This window comes from Athene noctua, chromosome 13 (assembly GCF_965140245.1).
Source record: "Athene noctua chromosome 13, bAthNoc1.hap1.1, whole genome shotgun sequence".
NCBI lineage: Eukaryota > Metazoa > Chordata > Aves > Strigiformes > Strigidae > Athene > Athene noctua.
Window position 1 is genome coordinate 6,771,616 of NC_134049.1, and position 23,986 is coordinate 6,795,601.

The window sequence follows — 23,986 nt, forward strand, 5'->3', positions numbered from 1 at the left end:
CCTAACACTTTGTCTGGAAGCTGGCAGCAGGGACTGCATCCCTCCAGGAGATGGATGAGGAGTCTCTCACTCCTCAGTCCTGAACTCCACACCAGGACAAACCCTCAAGTTCAACCACCAGCTGAAAGAACAAACATTTTAAAAGCTGGTGCCTGAAACAATGACAGTTACATTGAGACAGCTCAGTACAGGTAGTCTGATTCCAAAGATGATGAGTGATTCTAGGTCTTACCACCTTCACTAGATTTTCCTGGTGGATGACTGGTACTGCTGAGAATTAGGCCACTTAAACACAGGGGCCTAAATGATGTTTTAAGGAAATAATTCTTGCCATTCTAGTTGGATAAACTTAACCAAAAGGTCCCTTTAAAATGGAGTTTCCATTTGAGAAGGACAAATTTAAAACATTTTCCCTTGACTTCAAAAGCTTTTTCAATCATTTCCTTAGCAGCACAGTGCATTGCAAAGGACAGCAAAGATACTCAGCTGGACGGATTCCACTTTGCAGTTTCCAACAACGCTTTCCTTTTTAGGAACTTGGTCCATGCTTGCTACTGCCCAAATAAACTCAAAGCAACATAAACAATCTCCAAAATTAAACCTAGCTGAGAAACACCATTTCTGATGTCACTCTGTTGGCAAGGGAGGCTGTTGTTCCAATTGCATTGCCACCTTTTTTTTTTTTTTCTTCTTCCCCGCCATGATGGATTACATTTGGTTTGTATAACACACTGGAAAATGTATTAGTTGGGTTATCCCACAAGACACCCTACGAATAAAAAAAACAATCTACCTGGAATTAATCAATATGTGACCCAGTGAATTGCTAACCCTTCCTAAAAGTGCCTAGAGTAAAAATATGCCAGAATGATTGTCTTCTTGTCCGCAGTGTAAGTGCTATTACTGACAGCATTCCATAGAGGGAAATGGGTTTCTTTACTCTCTTGCTGATAGTTAAAAAGTTTCAACTGTGGGTGAGCTTATAGATGAGATGTAGACAGATTCACTTTTGCTTTGACATACTTCCTATTGAACACACTCCATTGTGGACAGGTAAATAAAGATATGTGTACTTAATATTGGGTTGTCTGGCTCTTCACATAATGTAATATTGCTCCTTAACGTCACCAAATACCATCAGTAGAAAAAGTTGCAAAAGCCTCCAAGAAAGCAGCCATGAAACTGATCTTTAGGAAGCATCAACAAAATAAACATACGTTAGTTATTCACATTCTTTATGTGTAACCCTGAGAAAGGCTTTATTTCTCAACACCAAATATATGCTCCTCTTGAATAATAAATACAGTGTTATGCTTGTTCAAGTTAATATCAACAATTTGCAAAGCTAAGCCTGCAACTGAGCATCACAAATAGAACGCTGTGCCGTTAGAGGTTATGTTTAATTTCCAAGTGTCCTTTATGCCAGCAAACAGTTTCCCACAAGGCAATGGCATGTGTTTGTGTGGACATAAGGAACTTTTTAGTTTTCCCAATAAGCTTCCAGTTGGCTCTAACAACAGAACAGCTTCATTTTCTGCCTTCTTTCTCTATCCTTCTATCCTGTATTTTCTGCGAGACCCAGAACGGTGTTAGTGGATTTGTGGCTTTACTTCACTACACTCAAAAATAAGTTATTTATGAGCTTTTAGAAGGACATAATTTAAGTGTCCAGTCGTCACTAGCAAACCCCTGTTATTGCCTACCTCCATCAGAACCATTTCTGATAGCCACACGCCTGTGCGTGAAACTGCAGCGCGACTTTATCTCCCATACACAACAATGGAAGAAAGCTTTCACCAAAAAAAGAACAGCAGACCAAGGGAAAATCTCATGAAAAATTCCAACAAAAATTAAATTCTTAAAAAAAAAAAAAAAAAAAAGCGCCTTAAAAATGACAGCACTGCAAAGAATATTCAAGCAACTATTTTGTTTTGAATTGGAAGAGGGAGTACTTTGCACAAACGTCCAGATTCTGGCCAAAATTTTAAAATAACCTAACAGCTTTGGCATTCTGTGGTTAAGACGTTACCGTAAGTCTGACTTGGAAGACTAAAATGTTTCTTTTTTAAGATAAAAAAAACTAACAAGAAAAAAAAAAGATTTCAACATTATTTGAGTGTAACATTATTCTGGGACTTCTTATTTGAAGTTCTCAAAATAAGTATCTATCTAAGCCTTTTCTTCACTATGTGTTTTTCTGCAGGTCCTGGCTTTGATTTACAGAAAACTAGCAACATCCTGACAGACTCTCCACCAAATATTTTCCATCAATTGTTATGGCATGAAAAAAACTATTAGGAAAATATCATATGGACCACATAAGATTAATTTCCGTCCAGGAACGAGATGCTCAGAGGGGGAAGAAAAAAAAAAATAGAAGAAAAGTAAATGCTTGCTTAAATTGAAAACTGAATGATCTGGAGAAGGTCAGCATTTCTCAGTTTCGTGAGTGGTTATGAACTTGAAGTTTTGTCTAGGTTCAGGATCACAAGCTGCTTCACCAGGAGCAGGAGCGGCAAAGGCTGGACTTGGTGCTCAGCCAGTTTCCAAAAAGGGGTCTTTTTATCTCCTCCAAAATAATCCAACACTGCACTATCATTATTTAATCTAGCATACACTCCATATAAGAGATGAACAACGTATCTGACTCCTTTTTCCTTTGACTTCTACACAGTTTACCCAAATTACTTGAGGCTAACATGTAATTTATGGGGATATAAGCATATAGGTATCATATGCTGGGTTTTGTACTTTAGTTTTACCTTTTTTTTGCAGGCACAATGGAGGAAAATTAACAGAGCATTAATGAACCCAGTGTGAATGGACACGCTCCTCAAAGCAGCTCCATCTTCTCTCTGTGTCGCGCTCACTCAGAGGCAAATCCGCTGCATGAAGGGAACAGCCAAATAACTCCTTTTCCAGGGGAACACAGAGAGAGGCTCCAGCACTCCTGGGTCTGCCCTGTTCGGAAACACGGGAGAGGCAGGTGCTGCCTGCGGGTCCTGCGTGCTCTGGGTGGAGGATGAGGCATGATGCTGTCTTGTGTTTGCTCTCTCGTTTCTCAGTGAAAAAGGACAGGCTGCCAATAACTGAGCCTTTCTGCTCCATTAAGGATAAGGGATAAAAACCCCCAAAAACTCAGACTAGATGTGCTAAGTGATTTCACACTGACCACAGACCCAAGCCCTAACAGAATGTGCTTTCTACTTCTATGAAAAAAAAAAAATCAAAACCCAGTCCTTAAAATACGCCACCACACTTATGCCAGCTGTCATTTGTTTTCACCTGTTTAAAGTTTATGAATTAAGAGATTTAGTAGAGATTACTCACAGCAGCGGCAGCACTGTCAAACCTGATAGTCTGTCACACCAATAATGATTACAGAGCAGCTCTTGTCTTGATATTTCTGTATCAATCCTGACTTGTCCACAGACAACGCAATAAAACCCAGAATGAGAAAATTCCAGGTGCTAAACAAATCAGATTAAGTACAGATTAAGTGCATTTGCTAAATATTTTTTATTTCATGTATGAAACTATGTTTTATGTGTTTTATATTAGTTGTATAATGTCTGTGCCACATTGCATGCTCCAAAAGGATATGGAGTTTATATTAGAATGTCCACTTGGCAATTGAAAAATAAATTTAAATGATCTTTTCCATTGCTGAAGTTTTAAACAGCTGTGATTTAGCACAAACCCATTTATTCCCAAGAATCCAGACCTGATGCAAAGGCCAGGGGCTGGCTATTCTCTAGCTGATTTGAACAAAAGTAATTTTATTACAGGGTAGAAAAGCCTTAGCAAATTCAATTACTGCTGCAGTTATTTCATTTGCTTTGCAGATTATGGTTGAATTACCATTGGAAATGAGAACAAATGCAGTGATGTTGCCACTTATTTATCTAAACATACTGGGGACCAATTCAGCTCATGGATATTCCCATTCAACTCTGAAAGTCAATGGATACATGACAATCCTCAACACAAAGTGGGGGAGACTAGGAGGGAAAATAAACACTCATGAAAGAGGCCCCGATTCAGTACTACATGCCCTGAAAAAGGCACTCAGGCATGACTATTACGAGTAACAATTTAAACGGTAAAATAAAAGACCACTGAAATTCCACACAAAGCTGTCAAAATCTAAAACATCCCTTGGGATTGTTATATATTTTGGAGGCATTAACATTGTGGAGGAACACTGGTGTATCATAAGGGAGCACCATGTGATTCTGAGGAATGGAGTAATAGACATGGGATGCGAGTCAACATTACTAAATGCATAAGCATGCACTTAGGGACTAATAACAGTCATAAACTACAGCAACAGAAACGGGATGAAACTTCATATTGCTAATTGAAAGCTCACACAATTCAAAGCTATTTTTGCTGTGAACTGGAAGATCTTGACAACTGAGACAAAGGCAGGGGATTTAGGATGCCAGCAGGATGCACTATACAAAAGAGAAGTGTGCTATATTGTATACTGCCAGTCAAGATAGGAAATATTATTTTCATTGTGCATCACTACAGTCTCATCTGAAACAAGAGCATACAGTGCCAGTGACCCACAGTTTGAAACGTTAAGTGAAAACTTGAACAAGTGCAGAGAAAAGACACAAGGATAAAGAAGAGAATGCACTGTGAGAATGGAGATTAGAAGAAGTGAGCTGGTTTAACTGTGCAAAGTCAAGGCTGACGGCATATGACCTCCTCCTGGAAATGCACCAGAACTCTGGAGAGACAGACACAAAGCAGGAAAACTCCCACTTGATCTTCAGTTAAATACAGTCCAAGAACACACTGGCATAAACCTCCCATAAACCAATGAGGACTGGAAATTAAAGAGGTCGTTAAGCATGGGAGAGCAGTGAGGTTCTGGAAGAGCTGGGGAAGGGGAAAACACCTCACTAACATAAACCGGAACCTAGAGTGTGATACGTGGCAACAGGGCACTTGAAGATCCTTTTCAACCCATGCTCCTGCACTCGAGTGCCTGCTCCCCTGCAGAAATGGCAGCTGGAAGTCATATAGTGCTGATATTGTAACCTAGTGCTGACACGACCATGCATTTGCAGCTCTGCATTAGCAACATACGCCCCTGAAGGGTTAGAACTCTTTCAGTGTCCCATAGCATGCAGCAAGCTTGTCATTCAAGCTACACAAGGAGCTAAAATAAATAAATCTCACTTGACCTGCACCTTCCTGAAGCGACATCCTGTATATCAAGGCTGAATTCAATTATGTTTGGAATTACCAACAGAAAAATTAATCTTTTTGTGGAAGAAAACAAACAAACAAACAAGCCTTAGCAAGATAATAAATATTACATTTATCAATATTATGGTTTTTTATAAATAGAGCAATTTACATACACTGTGCTCTCACTCTTTTGAGACAGAAATGAAATCAAAACATTTTGATTCCTACAGCACACTGAAGTATATTAAAACCTATTAGCAACAAGAGGGGAGGTTTTCCTCTTCTTCTGAAACTGCAGTTCAGCAGGAAAGCAACAAGTTCACATCCGCATGCTAGTGTCCGCACACCATAGCACAGGCTTGGCACAAACCACCTCTTAGCATTCATAATCCCCGGACAAAGTGATTTATGCTTGTGGTATACGACCACAAAAGGGCAGGACAACTCACGGTTTGATTTATGCCAGCAGGCGCTGTCATACTGCAAACAGCCTCTTCAACTGCTGCAAATGCCAAGGTCAACTAACCCAGTTCATGATGATGTCTGGATGAGGTCCACTGTCTCTTCTTTGAATTTTTCAAAGGTGAATATTCCCATATGTAATACTGAGTTGCAGTAGGTAAATGTTTTTCTCTGTAGTTCAAAGCAGTTTGCCAAGACTTGTTTCCCAGAAAAACAGCCTCAAAACAGAACTTATCACAAACACTGAACGTTCCCCACTAACACCACCCCTGTGAAGACCTATGCGTTGAAATTACGTATTTTCATACATACGTGCTTGCAAGTCAGTACTTAAATCTAAAAGCACTAGTTGGCGTTTTCTAGAGGTACAAATGCTTTGTGTTTACCTTCTTAAAGACAGGCCATTTTTATGTCTATCAGATTGAAAATTTTTGGCTCCAGCTGCTGCTGTAATCTCACATTACTGACAGCTTCTACAGCTCTCTGTGCCAACAAAATCGAGAAGGGTTTCACATGGAAAAACACGGATGCCCAGAGTGAGTAACAACAGCTGATTTCTTGATACCAAAGGCTTCTCAAGATGAGACTGTATGGGTTACCCCACTGAAATACATCCTCGATTTGTACCAGCAAAGGGATCCTAAGCCAGGTTTCAAGGATTTGTCTTGCAGATAGTTCAATGAGATAGATACTCACCTGCTGGTGGCCAAGCCTTGATATAGCCAGTGCAATGGACAACAGCATACTGTGCTTCGCCTTCTTTTACTGGGCCAAGACCATTCCTAAATGAAAAGGAAACACAAAAATATCACGTTGATATTAAAGCAGAATAGTTTTATGTTTTTAAACTACTACTAATGACTTGCTGATATTTGTAAGTTAGAAATAACCAACTGTCAACCTAGAGTTGTGTACAATGCCAGCTCCATTACAAATCTATTCAAGCGTTCTTTGCTTTCTGTAATACTTCTTAGAAGTGCTATTTTACACTGTGTGCTAAAAGCAGACGTTTGTCCAGGTTGTTTGTAGACTCCTTGACTGAGCATTAGCCCAGTGGAAAATGAGAGTGCTTACGGCAACTAACTGTTATGGTAAATTAAGTAACAGTACCTGTATCTTTTTCGCATGGTGGTTATTCTGTTCAGAGGTAAATGATCCAGAGGAGCATTTCCACACCTAAAATTAAATTAATATTTGAAAGAGCTCAAAAATTAATATAAATACTCAAGATGAAAATGCATTTTAAGATCTTTATTAGTATATGTAAGTTGTCAATAATGGATATTAACTTCTGACAGAAAGTTGCATATTCATGTTTTCTTAAAACTGGCTGCTTCCACAGGCTGAGCTTTATGGGTGTGATACAAATATTTATTTTACAAAGAAAAGTAGAAGAGACTACAGAAAGATTTCCTCCTGTCCCCCAAAACCTAAAGACTATTTGAAATAGATATTCCAAGAGTGGCTAAAGAATACACTTCAAAATACTACGAAACAAGGGTGAGAACTAGAGAAGAATGTACATCAGGCCCCCAAATATCCACACAAAATAATCTCAGTTTTCCAGTAGCTTCCTTGGACACAACATTTTGACTGCCATACACCCACTACAATGTTAGTAGATATTAATCTAGTGATTGCAAGAACAGACTATTTTCATTGTCAAGTAACTTTAACACTTGTTCATGTATATCTTGTTATACTTCTAACTATGCCTAACTGCATAATTTTAACAATCCATCTGAAGCTAAGTAAATAGTTTGAAGGGTAAAACCAGTTCAATTTCAATTGAAGAAAGAACAATAACAATGAAAGAAGTAATCACAGGGAAGGTTCACATTATTTGAGGCTCATTCTTTCCACAAGTTGTTTTTTTTTTAATTATTATTATTCTCCTTTTTTTTTTTTTTTTTTTTTAATACTGGTCACTGCCAAGGAGAAGGAATGAACAATTAAAGTAAGATTTAGAACTACAAAAACAATGGGGCTACAGGCACGTATAAAACTACTCTCATGCATTGGAGTTTACAGAATCAGGGTGCTAGGAAATAACTGCAGTCTTTAAAAGCTGGGGAACAACTGTAAACAGGAGATTAGGCCTGGTCTTCTCTGCACAATAAAGTCTGCCTCACAAGACCACAACGTGCAGCTTGGAGGAAGAGAAAGCAATGTTCCAAGCATCTCTCTGACACGTTGTATTTCTTTCCCCCCAGTTGAGGATGGAGAAGGAGGTATAGCTTTGAAGTCTAATCATGCAGGTATGAACTATATAAACCCCTTAACAAAGGCACCCAAGAGCCATACATCCAGCTTCCTCATATGACTGGAAGAAAATCCACCACATAACCAAAGTACAGGCATCTGTTGCAATGTGGCAAATATTTTGCTTTGCATGTTTCATTCCGTATCAATTCTGCATCATCTGTTTTCAACACATACATTGGATATAGGCTGCAGATGCAATTATGTACTTTCCCCCCCTAACCACACAGAGAAATTTATTGCAATAGCAACAGGCACTTTATCCTGTTAGCACTCCAACAAGAGAAGTGCCCACAAGCCCCAGTCAGAAGCACTGGGCAGGCAGATCTCCTTAAAGAAGCCCAAGCTATACAGGAGAAGTTGGAAAATTGCAAAATAAAAATCCTCTAACAATTACTCATTTATCTAGAATCAACCAGCTGACATCTGGTTAATTCATACCAGGCTTAGGTTAATTCCTACATAGCTGGCAAGTTTGCAACTGAATTCCTGTTTGTCTTCAAGATTCTTTTAATATTATTGGTTTGCTGAAAAAATACACAGAGCTGGGCTTTCATTACACTTGCAAAAGCTTTGTTCCCGAAGCACTGATTCGAACAATTTGACTAGAAGAGACAATGGCTTACATTCCAGGGGTGAAATTGTCATGAAGTTCTCTGGGGAAAGAATCCTACATCCCACACTGATAAAAATAACTGCAACACATAAACGAGGTGCTGTTTTGTGATCAATCATAACGGAAGACAGGTTTCAGTTTTACTCCAGTTCCAAAAGCAAGCATTCTGGAAATGCTTAATGGGAGCGTGTCATTACAGCTTTGTTTTTTAAGCAAGGTCAAATTAGTGCAACAAAATCTCTTAAATCTAATCTGAGATGGGACTGGAACCATCACAGGAATAGAAGGTAAATGCAATACCTCATCCTGCAAATGAAAGAGCGCCTTGATCCCATGCACATTCTCATTGAGGACTGCTGACCCTCTTTCTTTACTGTTCCAGTCTTCAAGTCCAGGATTCGTCCTAAAGGAAAGCCAGAGAGAGCAACTGATGTTCAGTACATAAATTTAATTCCATTTACTATAAACTAATATGACAGTAAGTTCATAAGCTAAATGCCATTAGCCCAGTCAAGGGGAAAAACGCCAACAAAAATTCTTGATCCTGGTCTCACATGGGTTATGTGTTGGTTTAACTAATGATTTCAGCAAAGTTGACTATGAGTCACAACAGTGATGGCTCTTTTCTTGGTTGGCCCAAGACCAACTTCCAAGCCAGGGTCAAATATCTGGAAGCAGAGAAGACAATGCCAGCAAGCACAGCTTTGTGACTTGATCTGCTCGCTCCACTCTTTACCAGAACTGTGGATAAAGCAACACGCGTCATTCCCCTGGCGGCTGCTCCTTTTTCCCTGTGCCCTTGTGTCTACCCAGAACACTCACACCATAACACCATCTCACATATTCAGGGCTCCAGGGATGGTGAGGAAAGCATAAGACCAAGCTTTCCTCCTTGATGATGAGATACAGGATAGATCACAGCAGCACCTGTGGTGGGGCCCTTTCCGAGTTGACAAAAAACCTACATGTCAGCATATTTTTAAAGTTAATTTTCAGCCGGATCAGTGAGATGGTCTGACCCACTACACAGCGACATGAGTCTATGCAAGGACCATGGTTGGACCCTGCTGATCACCATAAGCTGACTACAAACTCAGAATCTCACACCCCACAGACACAGCTCTGAAAAGGGATGACAGCAACCAAGTCATCTCAAGAGAGGACAGGATGGAGGGAGCACTGAGCAGACCCTTCTACAGTAAGTTGGGGGAGGTCTTTATCAAAAAACAAAGGTAGCAAGGTAGTAATGGATTAACCTTTCCATTCTCCTGAGACAAAACAGAAGGCAGTGATTACTACTACAGATAGGTTTGGATCAGTGATGGCAAGGTACAGGGTATCACCTGGAATCCTATTGTTTATCACCAAAGAACTAACTGAATGGACTTCTGCATCTACAGCTCAATTGCTAACAGATGATTATAAAATCTTGCACATTAGTAACACAGACTAGAAATGAATCACTGGCCCAGATCCACAATGCTTCAGGGCTGGATACAGCCACAGAAGCGACAGTGGGCAAGAGAAAGGCAGTGGAACAGCTGCTAGACAATTAAACCACAGCCAACAGTGCTGATGACACACGGCCATCAGCAAATCTACGTGCTTAAGGTAGGTACAGCATCTTTCAATAACTGAAACCACACAAGCCTAAGCCTTCACCATGATATAACTAGCCAAGTTTACAGCAGAAGATACCATACTCTATGCTAGGTTGAAGAAATCATGCAGAATACATCCCCCTCATCAAATTTCCTCAAAAGTCTCTGTCCAAAAATTAAGTTCTGAAATAATCCTACTGCCAAACATTAATTTCAGAATTATTTTAACTGAAAATACTTACCTCCGTCCACGAACAGGAATAAAATCACTTTGAAACACAGTTTAAAGATCAGTATTTTCGATAAGAAACTAGGCAGTAGCATTTTATTCTTATAAAATGCTACTGCCTAGGTATACTAAAGATAATGACTTCTAGAGGAAAGTCATCCTTGTTGACAGAAGGTCAGACTGTGTCATTTGGTGCATCTCCAAGGTATATCTCAGATGGTTAAGAAGTCAGCAAGCCTGGGAGCAATTTCTAAAGATGCTTCGACTCAGAGCACTGGGCTATATATTAATATAGATGCATGATTCATGTGTGAGCTGGGGACAACCACACCACTGTATTTCCCAGCTCAGTTACACGGACCCTATGATGTATGATGGATCTGAGGTTCAAACACACTTCCCTTCCCTGCACCAGAGTCTGTGTCTCTGTCTCATTTCCTATAGCCAAAACCCCAGTCTATTTCCCCACTCCCTCAACTAATCAAACAATTTAGAGAAATAAAATATCATTAGGCAGGAGGCAAACGGACTCACAAACGAAGGCAATACGTGATGAAGCAAAGACAGAATATATGTGGAGGACTCAATGGCTGTCCATGTGAGCATACAAGCCAAACCAAAGCATCAGAAGCATTTTTTTCCCTCTTTGGACACAATAACTTTGTCATACACATAAACAAAAGAAGAGTTTCTGTGTTCTTTCCATTCCAATACAAAATCTTGAAGTGACACTAATAATCAAAAAGCAGTGACAGTAAACGTAACTCAAACAGCTAATAGAAATGTCTCAGTTTTTATCATCCAGGAGCATCTATAATAACAAGCATACTTCATAGTTACGTGGCCACTAAGCCTAAAATTGCTGACACATTCCTTTGGCATGTCTGGAACTACCGACAACAAAAGTCATAGTTTTTAAATTTAGCTTTTTTTGTTTGGCAATGTCTTAGAAATATGTATCAGATAACAAATAGTAGTCTAAATTTTCCCCTGACTTACAAAATCACCACAGGGGGTATGTGGGGGTATGAATCAGAGAAATGTTAGGTCCATCGATATTAGAACAAAGCTCTCCTAGCAGCTTGTTTCAATAGTCCGTTGTGTGTGTGTTAACTTTAGAGCTCTAACAGTACAGTGTAGATTTTGATAAAGAACAAGCAGTTTGTGTCTTATATTATTAGAAGCTTATGATCAAATTATATCAAAAAGAAGAAGAATTACAGTTGAATAGACTAGGGACAAAGCATTCAATTTAGCTCAAACAAGCCTGTCAGTGCATTCGCTGGGATAAGAGGGATCTCCTAAGACATGGCATACCAGGGCTGGTATCTCTGTTGGAGGTTTTAAGTTAATAACATTTGTGCCGTGATGTGCACAGAGCGTACCTGGGAGACTGACCTGGGAAACAACCCGCTGTGAGATCTGTGTGCAACCGATGTGGCCATGTGGCACAGGTAAATGCTAGCTTTGGAAAAAGGAATGGAATAATACTCCCACTCCCTGTGACTGCCCGCAGGCTTGCAAACACACCACTAAGTTTTTTCTGTTTTGAGAGCTCTACTGTTTAATAATGGCAATCTGGATGGAGTATTACTTTTTATTTTTGTGCTAACTGCTCAAAAAGCCATCTTCATTCCTAGACCTAGACTTACAGCATTTAGCTTTTACCAGAGAATTCCAAAGAAGTGAAGAGACTGAAAACAATGAAGTCAGGACAAGCTGGAGTTGTACCTGTATTTCTCGTAACTTCTTGTTATGCCAATCTGCAGCCGTGACAATACAATGTCACCTGGTCTCAAGACAAAACTCACAGCTGTTTCTCTCCAAGCTCCTCATTACTCTACACCTGACTCCGAGAAGGGGATGGACCCACACTGCTCTGCTTCTGCCAGCATGGAACTGCAAAATCATCTTCTATCTGCTTTAATATCATCTACAGTTCACTGCAGCTGCTCTGGGATGGACCCTGGTGGGTCCCACACTGCAGTCAAGCAAACTGGCATAAATCGCAACAATGTCATACAGACAGCTCAGTTTAAGGAGGTTGCATGCTCTGATGATAGCTCTGTCACAGAACCATAAAATGTTTATACCTCCATGTGTTCCTGCATCTTTTACAGTGGTGCTGCTACCTTGGTGATAAATGCTCATTTAGGTTTCTCCACATTAAACACACAAAATACATTTGATGTAAATGTTGGTGATTATATTCTTGCTAATTATAAATAATCTAGGATGCTCTGACAGCTTCTGCTGAATAGTGTACATGTGCATTTTTAAAATTTCTTCTGGTTTCTTCAGAAGAACAGTTTTAAAGTTCCACCACCAGCTGGATTCCTTATGAGCTTCTCCATAAATTGGTAACAGCGTGTAGTTCATTTTCATGTTAAACTTTTCCCCTCTCCAGCTCCAGACAACCCTCAGATACAGCAAGTGCAGGGTGCGTGTCTCCATCACAGCACTACTGCGACTGACACTGCTGTCTTATTACCACTTACAGCAGCTGCACAATTCAGAGGAAACCAGAGTTTACTCTGCTGCAAAAGAGAAAGCAAATAGATGAGCATAATGCTTATTAAAACCAGCACATAAATCTCTCCGGTTGGTCTGGGTACAGTTGATAATTTGTTGAAACCTACCCACTACAGTCCCCATTGGGAAGGCAGTATTGCTTAAACCTGTATTAATCAGCTGTCCTCTGAGCAGAAATCCATCAAGGGACCCATGAACTTGATGCCTGGAAAGGACTGTTCAGAGGGGATCAGAGGTGAGGACAATGTGCAAGAGATTCATTATTTGGGTAAAATTAGAGAAGCCATATAAAGCTCTTCCTACTAAAGAGACCAGTTAGTACCAAGGATACATGCCAGAAACATCCCCTTTGTGTTATGCTGCAGCGTGTTTTCAAAGATGCTCTAAAAATGTTCTCATGATCAAGTGGACAAATGCTCATAATGGCACTGATATGCCCCTTATGTGTGCAAACAGTGAACAGATATGCATGAACCTTCTCCTTTTGGATCTCCAGTTGCTACCATAAATGTTCAAATACCTTTTCTATGTTTGTATTGTTTGAGATGAACCTCAGCCAAGGATTGGTCTGGGCCTCCTGAAGTTCATGAGGTTTCAAATCTGGGAGTTCGGCTCAAATCCATCCTTACACATTAATACCAGCCTGTTAGAAAATTTGTTCCTCCATGTTTAAACACTACATGTTAAGGTTTATAGCTGGGTAATCAAACACAGTCTGTTCTGTATTACTTTCTTTAGTTCTTTTCCTTTTTTGTTTTGGGGGATTCAAAACTCCGTAAGTTTCAACACCTAATTCTACAACAAGGCCTTCTCTGCTGGATTTCCAATTCCCAAGAATCCTACAGTCTGTAATTAGGAAAAAAGGTTGTTACATGAGGGCATTCTTCTGCAAAAATTTCAGTGTAAGTTGAAAAGGCTGTCTCTAAAAAAAAAAAAAACCAATCATGCAGTATTCACATCTAGTTTGCGGCATGGAAATACCCCTCTTTTGCAACAAAAGTCTACTACCCGTTTACAAAGATCAGAAGAAGTGTGTTTTGGCTTCATGATCACAAAAATACTGTTGGCAAAGTACATGATACAATTTTCCATTTTCCTCTAACTCACCAGTAGATGGACTGCTGTCTTGTACAGAACCTTGGACCTGATAAGGAACCAGTCCGAATTCATACATGGAGTCTCACCTTGCCCTCAATACCTTCAGCAACCCAGAAAGCTTCATGCTGTAGTTGACAGTATCTTGCCTTACAAAGAACAAGTTAGATATTTCATAATTATACTCAACCACTCAACTGCCTACATATTTCTTTCCAGGCAAAATAAAATGAAGGATAAACTAAGTTTGGTTTGGACTAGATAACAAAAGATGACTTTGTGCTCATCAAAAATACTCCACAGGCTACTCAGGGAAGACAAACAGGACACAGGAATACTGCACCCAAAAATCCTTATGAAAACTAGAAACATCTTTATCCTACAATAAAAATGGGAAAAAAAAAAAAAAAAGACAGGGATGCAGGAAAACAAGAGGAAATAATTAAAAATAAAAGCAAAGTGACGGTCAAGGTACTGATGTTTCTGGACACATCTCCAAATGTAAGCTGACCCTCAAACTGGAGGGTCAGAGAACAAAGGATGACTTCTGTGGTGGCTCTCTATTAGCATGTTAAGTCTTTAGAAAGTAGTGGCAGAGATCAGTTTAAAGATGTGTTTTCTCAACTAGAACTACTAGCTGCCGGCTCATCACACAGCACTGCAACACTGTGAACGAACTATTTATCGTTTGTAGGGAGGCAGCACAGAAAAGTCTTTATCACTCACGAGTGTAGCATCAAAAGCCAACTGTGTTATTGTACCTGGGGAAATGAAAGATGTGCATGAAGACCATGGTGGTTGGACACAGACTCCACAACAGTTTGTAGAGATATAAGATACAAGTCACTGCTTGGGATAAACAATACAGTTGCAAAAAACGTGAAACTTTTTTTTAAACAAATCTTTCATTTATCAGTTCACACATATGCACTGACTACAGCTGAACAATCAGCTTTACACCAACTGAGGTATTCAGCTGGCAAAGTTCCTCTTGAAAACAACGGATGCATTACGAATACATCAACAAAATGTCTTCGGTAAGATTAAAAAGCCTAAATTTGATCAATTTATATTAAATTACTCTTGATAATCTCATGCCAGAGTGAAGCAATTATTCTGCATTAATTCAACAATTAAAAGAAAATAAAAGCCTTTAAAAATTTATACCCTTACAATCGTAAAGGGATAAAATTGTATCTCATGTTTAATGCAGCTCAGCAAGTGCTTTAAGCTCTATTAAGTTTAATAAATACATATCCACCCCGTGGATCCAATACAAAAAAAAAATTACAGATGATCTAAGAACACATTTAGAATCAAAACTGAAATGCAAACATGGTATTTGAAGGTTCTCCTTCCAAGAACTCACAATTACATAAACCAGAAGCAGCTCACAATATGCAAATAAAACAATATACAAATTTAAAAACCCATGGTCACACATCTCTCAGCATTCTGAATTTTATTATTTACATAATGTTCATAAAAGCACAGACATATCTACCACATACATACTCAGAGTACACAGCTCCTGTCCTGAAAGCCCAAGTCCCTGCCCTACAAATGACAAGGTACCTCCTGTAGGGCTGGTGAGGCTGAGAGCAACTGCCACAGCACAGAAATATGCTGCTGATCATCCAAGTATCCTCTAAAAAAAAATAAAAGAGCATCCCTTCAGGTTGACAACACCAAAGACAGGAACTGTGTGAACACATCAAACAATACAATCCTAATAAAACTGTACCCACAAAAAATGCATCTCCCTGGCCCCTCACTGAGGGAAAGGCAAACACCTGAGCAGTAAGAATAGCCTGGACACTCAGAACATAGGTGGACTTAAAAGCACCTTAACTTCAAATTACAAACTAAAGGTAGAACCACGTGACTGGCACCAGTGGGGCGCACACTGTGCACCCCAAACCAGCACTGATTTCACAGCATGCCTCTCTCATTCACATCAGAGGTTACAGTGCAGCTCTCACAGGCAACGCCAGCTAACCTGTTGTTTAACACCACTACCTCAGTCACCGAGTGGTTAATGGTCTTTTAGACCTATGACAAAAAAGCCACCAATTCTTGATAACATTTAAAACACATCAAGAGGCCATGAACAATACACAGTTCCAGAAAGCAAGAGTTCGATGAGGTTGTTTTTACAGAACAAATTGGCTAACTTGTGATGCTTAACTCATTCACTAAAAACCCCTGCTCATTCACAAACAACCCCAGCGTGCAGGCACTGGCACTCCTAAAGGCTTGCCTTCCCCTGCATCCGACACAGCACCGCCACGTGGGACTGCTGCCAGGGCTCACAGTGATGCAGAGCAGATGGGCTTGTAACAGGCATCAGGCTTTTCTCTTTCCTACTCTGGATTAATGCAAAGTAAATATCATAGCTGCATCGTTAGCAGTGTACATAGAGTTTTAATTCATGTGTAGAAAGGGTCTGTTCTCCAGAGTGTCTTGCCCTGTGAGTGCAGGAGCTCCTGGAAGGTGTCTGGTAGCAGAGGTCACCCCTTACTGGTATCACTGCCTTTATGGACCATAATCACATCGATCCCTTGGCTTACGGGAAGCTCAGGACATGGGGTGTGGGGAACATGTTCCTGGTCATGTGGAAATGGTTGATGCAATCTAAATCTTTCCTGATATTAAAAACACGATCCTATCAAAACTTTGAAGGAGCAGGTCAGTGGGACTTTGAGGGAGGTAGCACTGCGGGTGGGAACAAGGTCCCCTCATGGACACTTCCCACACTTGCTTCCCAGCTGGTCTGATGGTACAGAGAGGATGGGACCTCCCCGCAGGAGACTGCGCCCTTCCAGCAAGGCTGCACAGCAAGCCAACATTTATACCTCTGTCCTCTGCTGTACAGGATTTTGTGCCCTGGCCCAACTTCTCCAGAAGAATGAAATCATGGGGACGTTGGTACACCAACATCCCTTGAGAATACAGTACAACTGTAAAATCAGCCAGCCTCACACAGCCTGGAACAAAATCAGGGACCACACAGGACTTCCCAGCTGTCATTATACTGCACACATATCAACCAAGAAGCTTGCAGGATGGCAGGGATTAAATGCAGTCTCTCTTGCTCTAAAGCTGGCAAAGCCTTCACCCAAACGTTAGGAGGCTGCTGTAGCTCTCGCAGGCTTCACTGCTCTCCCGTGCTTGTTCTGTTGTGCAGCAGGAAGGGACACCACATCCCCACCCCGCCACACATACCCCTACATTACACTGCATCACTAACACACTGATGAACAAATGTAATAAATAACTGGCTCCAAGCGTGTACTTCCTGTTGGCAGGCATTAAAGCAACCTTCAGAGGGGATCTACACCTTTACTCCTATTTTAAAGATGAGGACACTGAAGCCCAAAGGAACAATTTTTCTTGCCTGCAGTCAGCCAGAGTGGAGGTGCAGATAGGAACAGGGTCCAAGCTCATATAAGCGATATGAGTTCTCAACACACTGTAGCTATAGATAAAAATTCTCAATAATATAATCCACAGGGATTCTCAGAAAGTCCATAAAAATCTCATGACAACTATATGCTTATCAGGGCATAATCAGTTTAAATGAGAAATAAACATGATTATGCTTCCAAAAGAAGGCTACAGTCTGGGTGGCTGATTTCTTTATAGGCTGACTTCTTTATATCTAGTGATAACCTCTTGATGTATCAGTACAGAACCTGAAACAAATTAGCCCAAATAAGGAAAAATTTCTTTTTTCTGAAATTGAATCTAATACTCCACTTTCATGATGCTACTTAGAACAAGGACATGTTCTCTATTGCTCATTTTTCCCTCCGCACTCATGAAAAAATTCCTAAACTACCTATCCTGTAACGATGGCTAATGTTCCACTTATAAATATAAACCATCAAAGCTCACTCCCCTCACTAGACTAGCTTCTCAGGGGGACTATTTGAATGTCTCTAAATATGTTAAGGTTTACATCATCTAATTGCAAAAGGCGTTGTATAAGCATTAGAGTCAAGTTATGACATTCTTACAATAGAATGAAGAGTTGATCCAATCAACAGCAAAGTTAAAAACATAAAAAAAGAAGTAATGCAATTGAAATGTAGCTATTTTTAAATATCTGTCTGTCCTCTACTTACCAACTGGAGACACTGACCAACACAGAGGGAACTGAAAAGCTTCCTCACCCCCTCCTGTTTTTCAATAAGAAACCCCTCACGTTACACAGCTGTTTGCTTAATACAACTTGTTCTTATAAAAGCTCATGAGGCCAAAAGGTCTCTGCTTGTGCCTGTCTTCATGTTTGACTAACCAGTCTGCATCATGTAATTCTCCACAGTGTTGGGCAAATATGCATCATTTTAATTAAATTAAAAAGGAAACTATGTGGGCTTTTGAGCCTTGTTATTCAGTTAATTTTAAGGGACTATCTGAAGGGATAGTGTTACAGATCACATGCAAGTCTCTCCGCTGATGGACCTGGAAAAACTGGACATAAAACCCAAGCAAATAATTCAAAGCACATGTTGAAAGTTAAATTGTAACACAAAAAAAGCCCCAAAACATTTCAAGGACTAAATGTTATTTTGAACTCTCAACAATGGGTATCTTATGTATGGGAAACATTCAGCCTACTAAATAAAATAGCTTATAGAAGGCCATACACATGTAATCTCTCCCTAGACATAAATACAACAGATCTATCTCCATTTCCATTTCCTCATCTGTAAAGTGGGATGATGACCCTCTCTTTTTTCATCCTGGCACTGTCCATTTAAACTTTAGCAGCAGAAGCTTTATTTTGCTATAGATTTGTGTAAGTCCTGACGCAGCCACATTTTGACCTCCACAGGTACTTTCAGGCTCCGTCACTAAACAAATAGATATCACCAAGTCCACAGGTCAACAAGCAGGGCAGTTGGGACAGGACTTCTGTTACAACTATGAGATGTATTTGAAGGAAAGCCTGGGCTGGAGAAAATTATCATACTAAGGCCTGCCACTGATCCAAGATACAAAGAGTTCCTCAAAAGACAGAGCAGACTTTCTGTAACTAGAAAAAGGATGGAAAACCCCAGAAACAGTTACTCCAAAGCACCACCAGCAAAGACTCCCATGACAGGACAGCTATCCAAAATAATTCTGCAATATGCAATTTATTCTTTCACCATTCACAGCTGCATAATAAATCAATACATAAAGATTGTAAGTAGCTTTTAAATTAACCTATTTTTTTTTCACTTTAATGCTCAGCAGGAAGCTTTACTGAAAAATACTTCTGCCAAAAAGCTTCAGCTCCTGCCATTCTGTATTACTTGTACTTCGTTATCAAACTCAAATATCTGGGATATATGTTTTATTAGTAAATACTAGTATTGTCTGGTTCTGAAATTTGGCTGTGGTCTGTTCCACATGAGCCAGTGACACACTATGGAATAGTCCGTTAGAGGAAATAATGACGCAAGATGACTTCGTGAGATATTGTGCTGGGGACAGAATTAAATTTAAACACCTGAGGGAGAGAGAAGGAGGAGAACAAAAGGCTCAAGGACACCGCCTGGGTTTTTTTATAGGCTACTCCTTTAGTTCAATTAAAATAAAGTGTGTAGGGCAAAACATCATTACAGGTTTTAATTCTCATTTCAAAGATCCGAGACAGAAATGACATGTAAAAGTCTCCATACTATGAAAATAGAAAGAAGAATGTTTTATGACATAAGTTCAGATCTAAGGTACTAAAATAAAATAGATCAAACCATAGAAAACTGACAGCGGGCCACATTACCACTCTGGTTATGTGCTGCCATATGGAAGGCTTTTCCCTCCACACAGCTCTGTGCAGGGCATCAGTGAGGAGCAAGTGGGTGCCGTGGTCTCAGGCAGCTGGTGGAAGGCCAGGGAAGGATCAAAGAGCATGGAACTCCTGCCTCTGCTGTCCCAGTATTATGAAACAGAAGATCTTCAGTTAAGGAAAGAGAGATGACAGCAGCATGGCGTAAGTCAATTATTCCCCCTTTAAAGCAAACGAACAGGCGGGTAGAAAACTATCACTCCCAGGCACAACTTTTCCCTCTGCCTCTCTAGCTTGTTTCTACAACTCATCATGTAATAATAAAATATTTTTATTAGTGCATTGTATCAACTCCATTGAGACAGCACAACATTCAAATTAGGCTAAAGGAAAGGCTAGTTCTCCACCAGGCAGATGTTAAGGTTAACACTGCGCCTACCTAGCACCCGTGGAGTTCCCAACAAAGCAGTGAAGCACCTGAGATATACAGAGGGTTGCAAGCAGGGCCAGTGCCAAAAGGCTCCAAGAGGCATGCTCAGGCTACTTTACTGGCAGTGTGTTAACCAAAGAAGTTAGTTAGGCATTTGTGAAATGCTAGTATTTTTTTAATGGGGGGAAAAAAATCACTAACTTCATATATTTCATCATGTTTAACAAAACAGAGCAGCTTGAATAAATATTGAACATTAAAAAAAACCACCACCCTTTAAACCCAGCAACTGAAAATGATCCAGTCAAACATCTGTGATAACAGACCGAAGTACATGGCAGTTTCCAAGTGAGAAACTCGAGGTGAAGACGGAAGAAAAATAACAACCACAAAACTCACTGCACATGCATGCCCAAACACCTGAAAATCCACCCTAAAAGCATTCCCTAATGCTAATCAGGTGTAATAAGTCTGTCTCAGACTACTATGCCAAAGTTGCTTCCTTCTTTTAGTAAAAACATGTACTGACCTCTTCAAACCACCATCATAATCAAAGTAATTTAAAAAATTGCAACTCATTATCACTAGTTTTCTTTCCAGTACTCTCCACCCAAACCGAGTGTCTCAGCAGCAGGGAGACCACTGGGTCACTGTGTTTGTGTAGGAGTTGCTTTATGAACTGTTTTATACATAACTGGCTTCTCCCAACATTTGGGATTTCTCTTCCCCCAGAAACAGCCCTAGAGACCAAAGCAAAACAAAATTCTCTTGGAATAAGTTAGAGAGATTAAATGTACCATACATTAAATATATGATCATTTGAAAGCACCTATTTTTTGAGAGCAGACTGGTTGGTTGGTTGTTGTTTTTTTTTTCATTTCTGTGGTGTTGTCTAGTGTGTCAAAAGGCAGGAATGGTGCTCTAAGACCTTAAAGTCTTCTTTCTCAAATGAACAACACAAAAAGTCAAATTTCACCCTCTGTGTTACCCAGGTAAGATCATGGGATCACAGCCACTGGTCACACAGTTACAACTGAATGAAGAATTTGTTTCATTCACTTTAACTGAAAAACAAGGTGACCCACTTGCAAAAGAAGCATTAAGTCCCATACATGTAATTTAATACGAGAATATTTAAAACTTTCCTTGGCTTCCTTCTGCAGAGAACAGCACATTCACAGACTTGGATGGCTCTCACTCACCCACTAAGCTTTTCTGTTTTGTCACATGGAGTTGGCAAACGGCTTGATCAAACCAAACGACAACAGAAGAGAAGCTGAAGACACGGAGGCTTTGGGCATCACTTCTAAGCACACGCTAATGGGATAGCCAAGATGTAGATGCCGTACAGGAACAGCTTCCTTGTTTCCTGCTCCTAAGGATCTACTAATTCATTTGCTTGCAAACAGAATGGGGATGAAGGAAGAGGAACATTAATTTACTCCATCCTACATGTAAAAAAACCCACCAGCTGAACAGACTACAACTGAAAATCCACAAATTCCTATGCTTGGCACTACCCAAGTTCAAAGGCCATCTCTGGTTAGCACTGTGACCTTCCTGCTACGAGAACAAACAGTTCACAAAAATGTGGGCAGATTTTTTTCTTTGGAACAATGGCACGGCAACAGGCTGGTGTGTATGGAAAGTCTTACATCTGAAACAGCTTCTTCGCTCTCCGCAATGCCGGTGGGACCACATAGCTTTGCTGAAAAAAAGGTATCACATGGTGATTTGGTAGTTGTCAACAACAAGCCAAATCTCTTCCAAGATTTCACACTTAAAAGAGGAAAAGATGCCTTGCCAAAATTGGCGGCTTCTACAAGTAAAACCAGACTGAAACCTGAAATAGTCTGTTCGCATGAACCACTCATATATATTCTATACATGGCAATATGTTTCAAGAATTCATGTCCTGAAAAAGAGGGGACAACCTCAGCGCTGAAGTTTCTATTTTCAAAAATCTCTCTGCTCCCTTCCATTGCAGGTGCAATATCCTGGCACAGCTGCCTCCAGCCTCCACCCTTCTAAGCAGTAAAGTGGGGGGTGTGGGGGTATGTGGGTGGGTGGAAAATGCCATAAAATATTAAGAGTAAAGTTTCAGACAGTCTTGCAGAGACATAAAAGGTTTCAGGACATCTCATGTATAAAGAAACTTTCTCTCCTCCCCATCCTGCCTGCTTTGCTCTATATTGTTTACTGGATGCTTGCTTGACTTTACCCTACAGGTACTACATTTCATGGACTTCAATGAAAACAGCTGATGATTTTATCCTGGGATAAAAAGCACAAGTAGCTATTAACTCTATCCACAAAAAATTATACAACTCATTCCCTACCTGCCCAGAGGCTAACGGTCTTACTAGGTCAGTCATCCTCTGCTAAGATCTTAAAATCTAAAATACTGAGATCTGGTTTTAATTCTCTGTACTCTGACTTCCTAAGCTGCTAGGCTGGACACGTTTCAGAGACAGATGGTTCTTCAGGGTTCATGTACTTAAAAGAGTTCACAGGCAGAAGTAAAAAAAAATAAAGAAATCAAGTGCTGTCAGTTGAAGCAGCCCTTTACATTCACAGTACCTTTCCAATGCATAAACCTCTGATGAATGTGCTCTTCAGAACCAAAGGCTTGAGAACAAAGTCCCAAAGGAGTTTTACTACAGCTCCTCATTTTGTCGACTGTCTCAGCAACGACACAGTTCTCTGAACAAAAGGGAAGTTTTAATTTTTCTTTTTTTTTTTTTTTCAAGGAGTGTTAACAGCTCTGGGTAGAAAAGCATCCATGTATTTCAGGTACAAACTTTTGGGCACCAATATCTAAACTAAAATGGACTTTTAAACTTTGGGGTTTTTTTAGTAAATAGGCTGATCCAATTTTTAACTGGATGAGGAGAAGCTCCATGGTTTGCTAATATAGTAAAGAAGTCATCCCATTAATTATATGTTTTGATAATGTATTACTTTGTCATTAGACATGAGTTTTTCTGCTACTGACGATGACATTTAAGGCATAACAGAATTATAATTGCCAGAACTGAGTTTCTGGTCATGCCTCAAGTTAGTCTTTGAATTTCTTCAGAAAATTTTGCACATGAAGCCAAATAGGAGCCTCATCCAGCTTTTCTCCATATCAGTTAGAGTCTCTCCTAAATCATTAATTCAAGTCAGAGTTCAAAACAGTGATCATGAATAACAGCACATTCGCATTCACTGGCTGGCTCTATGAATTCCCTTTCTTCTAAGAAAGATCAGGCAGAAATCAGAGTTGAAAAACTGACATGGAAGGGTAACACAGCTCACTGTGCAAAAACTCCTGTGCTGATTTCCAGGAGAGTATCTGTTGTAGAGAGAATATATTCCTAATCTGCTCTTTCATGTGGTTATTTACCATTTGTTAAGCACTTCCCATCTGTTCAGTGCTGTGGAAAGCTTTACTTTGTTTCTCCACTGGTCTCTGGCACTGCCCTCTTTTGACTTTAACACTCTTTTTCTCACGTTTACAGACAATTTGACTCTATATACATCATCTGGATTTTGTGGCTGTGTCTACAAATTGTTGTTGGTAACAGAAAGCTTTGTAGTTGGACAGAAAACTGAGTATGCTGAAACCATCACTGCAAGACAACATATTATTTGAAGGTTCTGTGAGACAGGTTCCCCAATCCAAATCATGGAGTGGTGTTTCCATAATATTCATGAACCACCGTGAATTGTCACACAACAGTCTTTTCTTCTAAAAAGGTACCTGCTCAACTTTTGCTGTGGTCAGTCACCA

The 23,986-nt window shown here is 40.0% G+C and overlaps 1 protein-coding gene across 1 annotated transcript in view; it reads right to left on the bottom strand.

Annotated features, from left to right (window-relative positions):
• The window catches only part of ARNT2 (aryl hydrocarbon receptor nuclear translocator 2), a 104,726-nt gene that overhangs the window by 35,862 nt on the left and 44,878 nt on the right, over positions 1-23,986 (bottom strand). The window contains exons 6-8 of the mRNA XM_074917141.1: positions 8,846-8,948; positions 6,778-6,843; positions 6,364-6,449 (exon numbers count right to left, since the gene is read on the bottom strand). Of these exons, the coding sequence (XP_074773242.1) occupies positions 6,364-6,449; positions 6,778-6,843; positions 8,846-8,948 (255 nt within the window). The remainder of the gene's footprint in view (positions 1-6,363; positions 6,450-6,777; positions 6,844-8,845; positions 8,949-23,986) is intronic.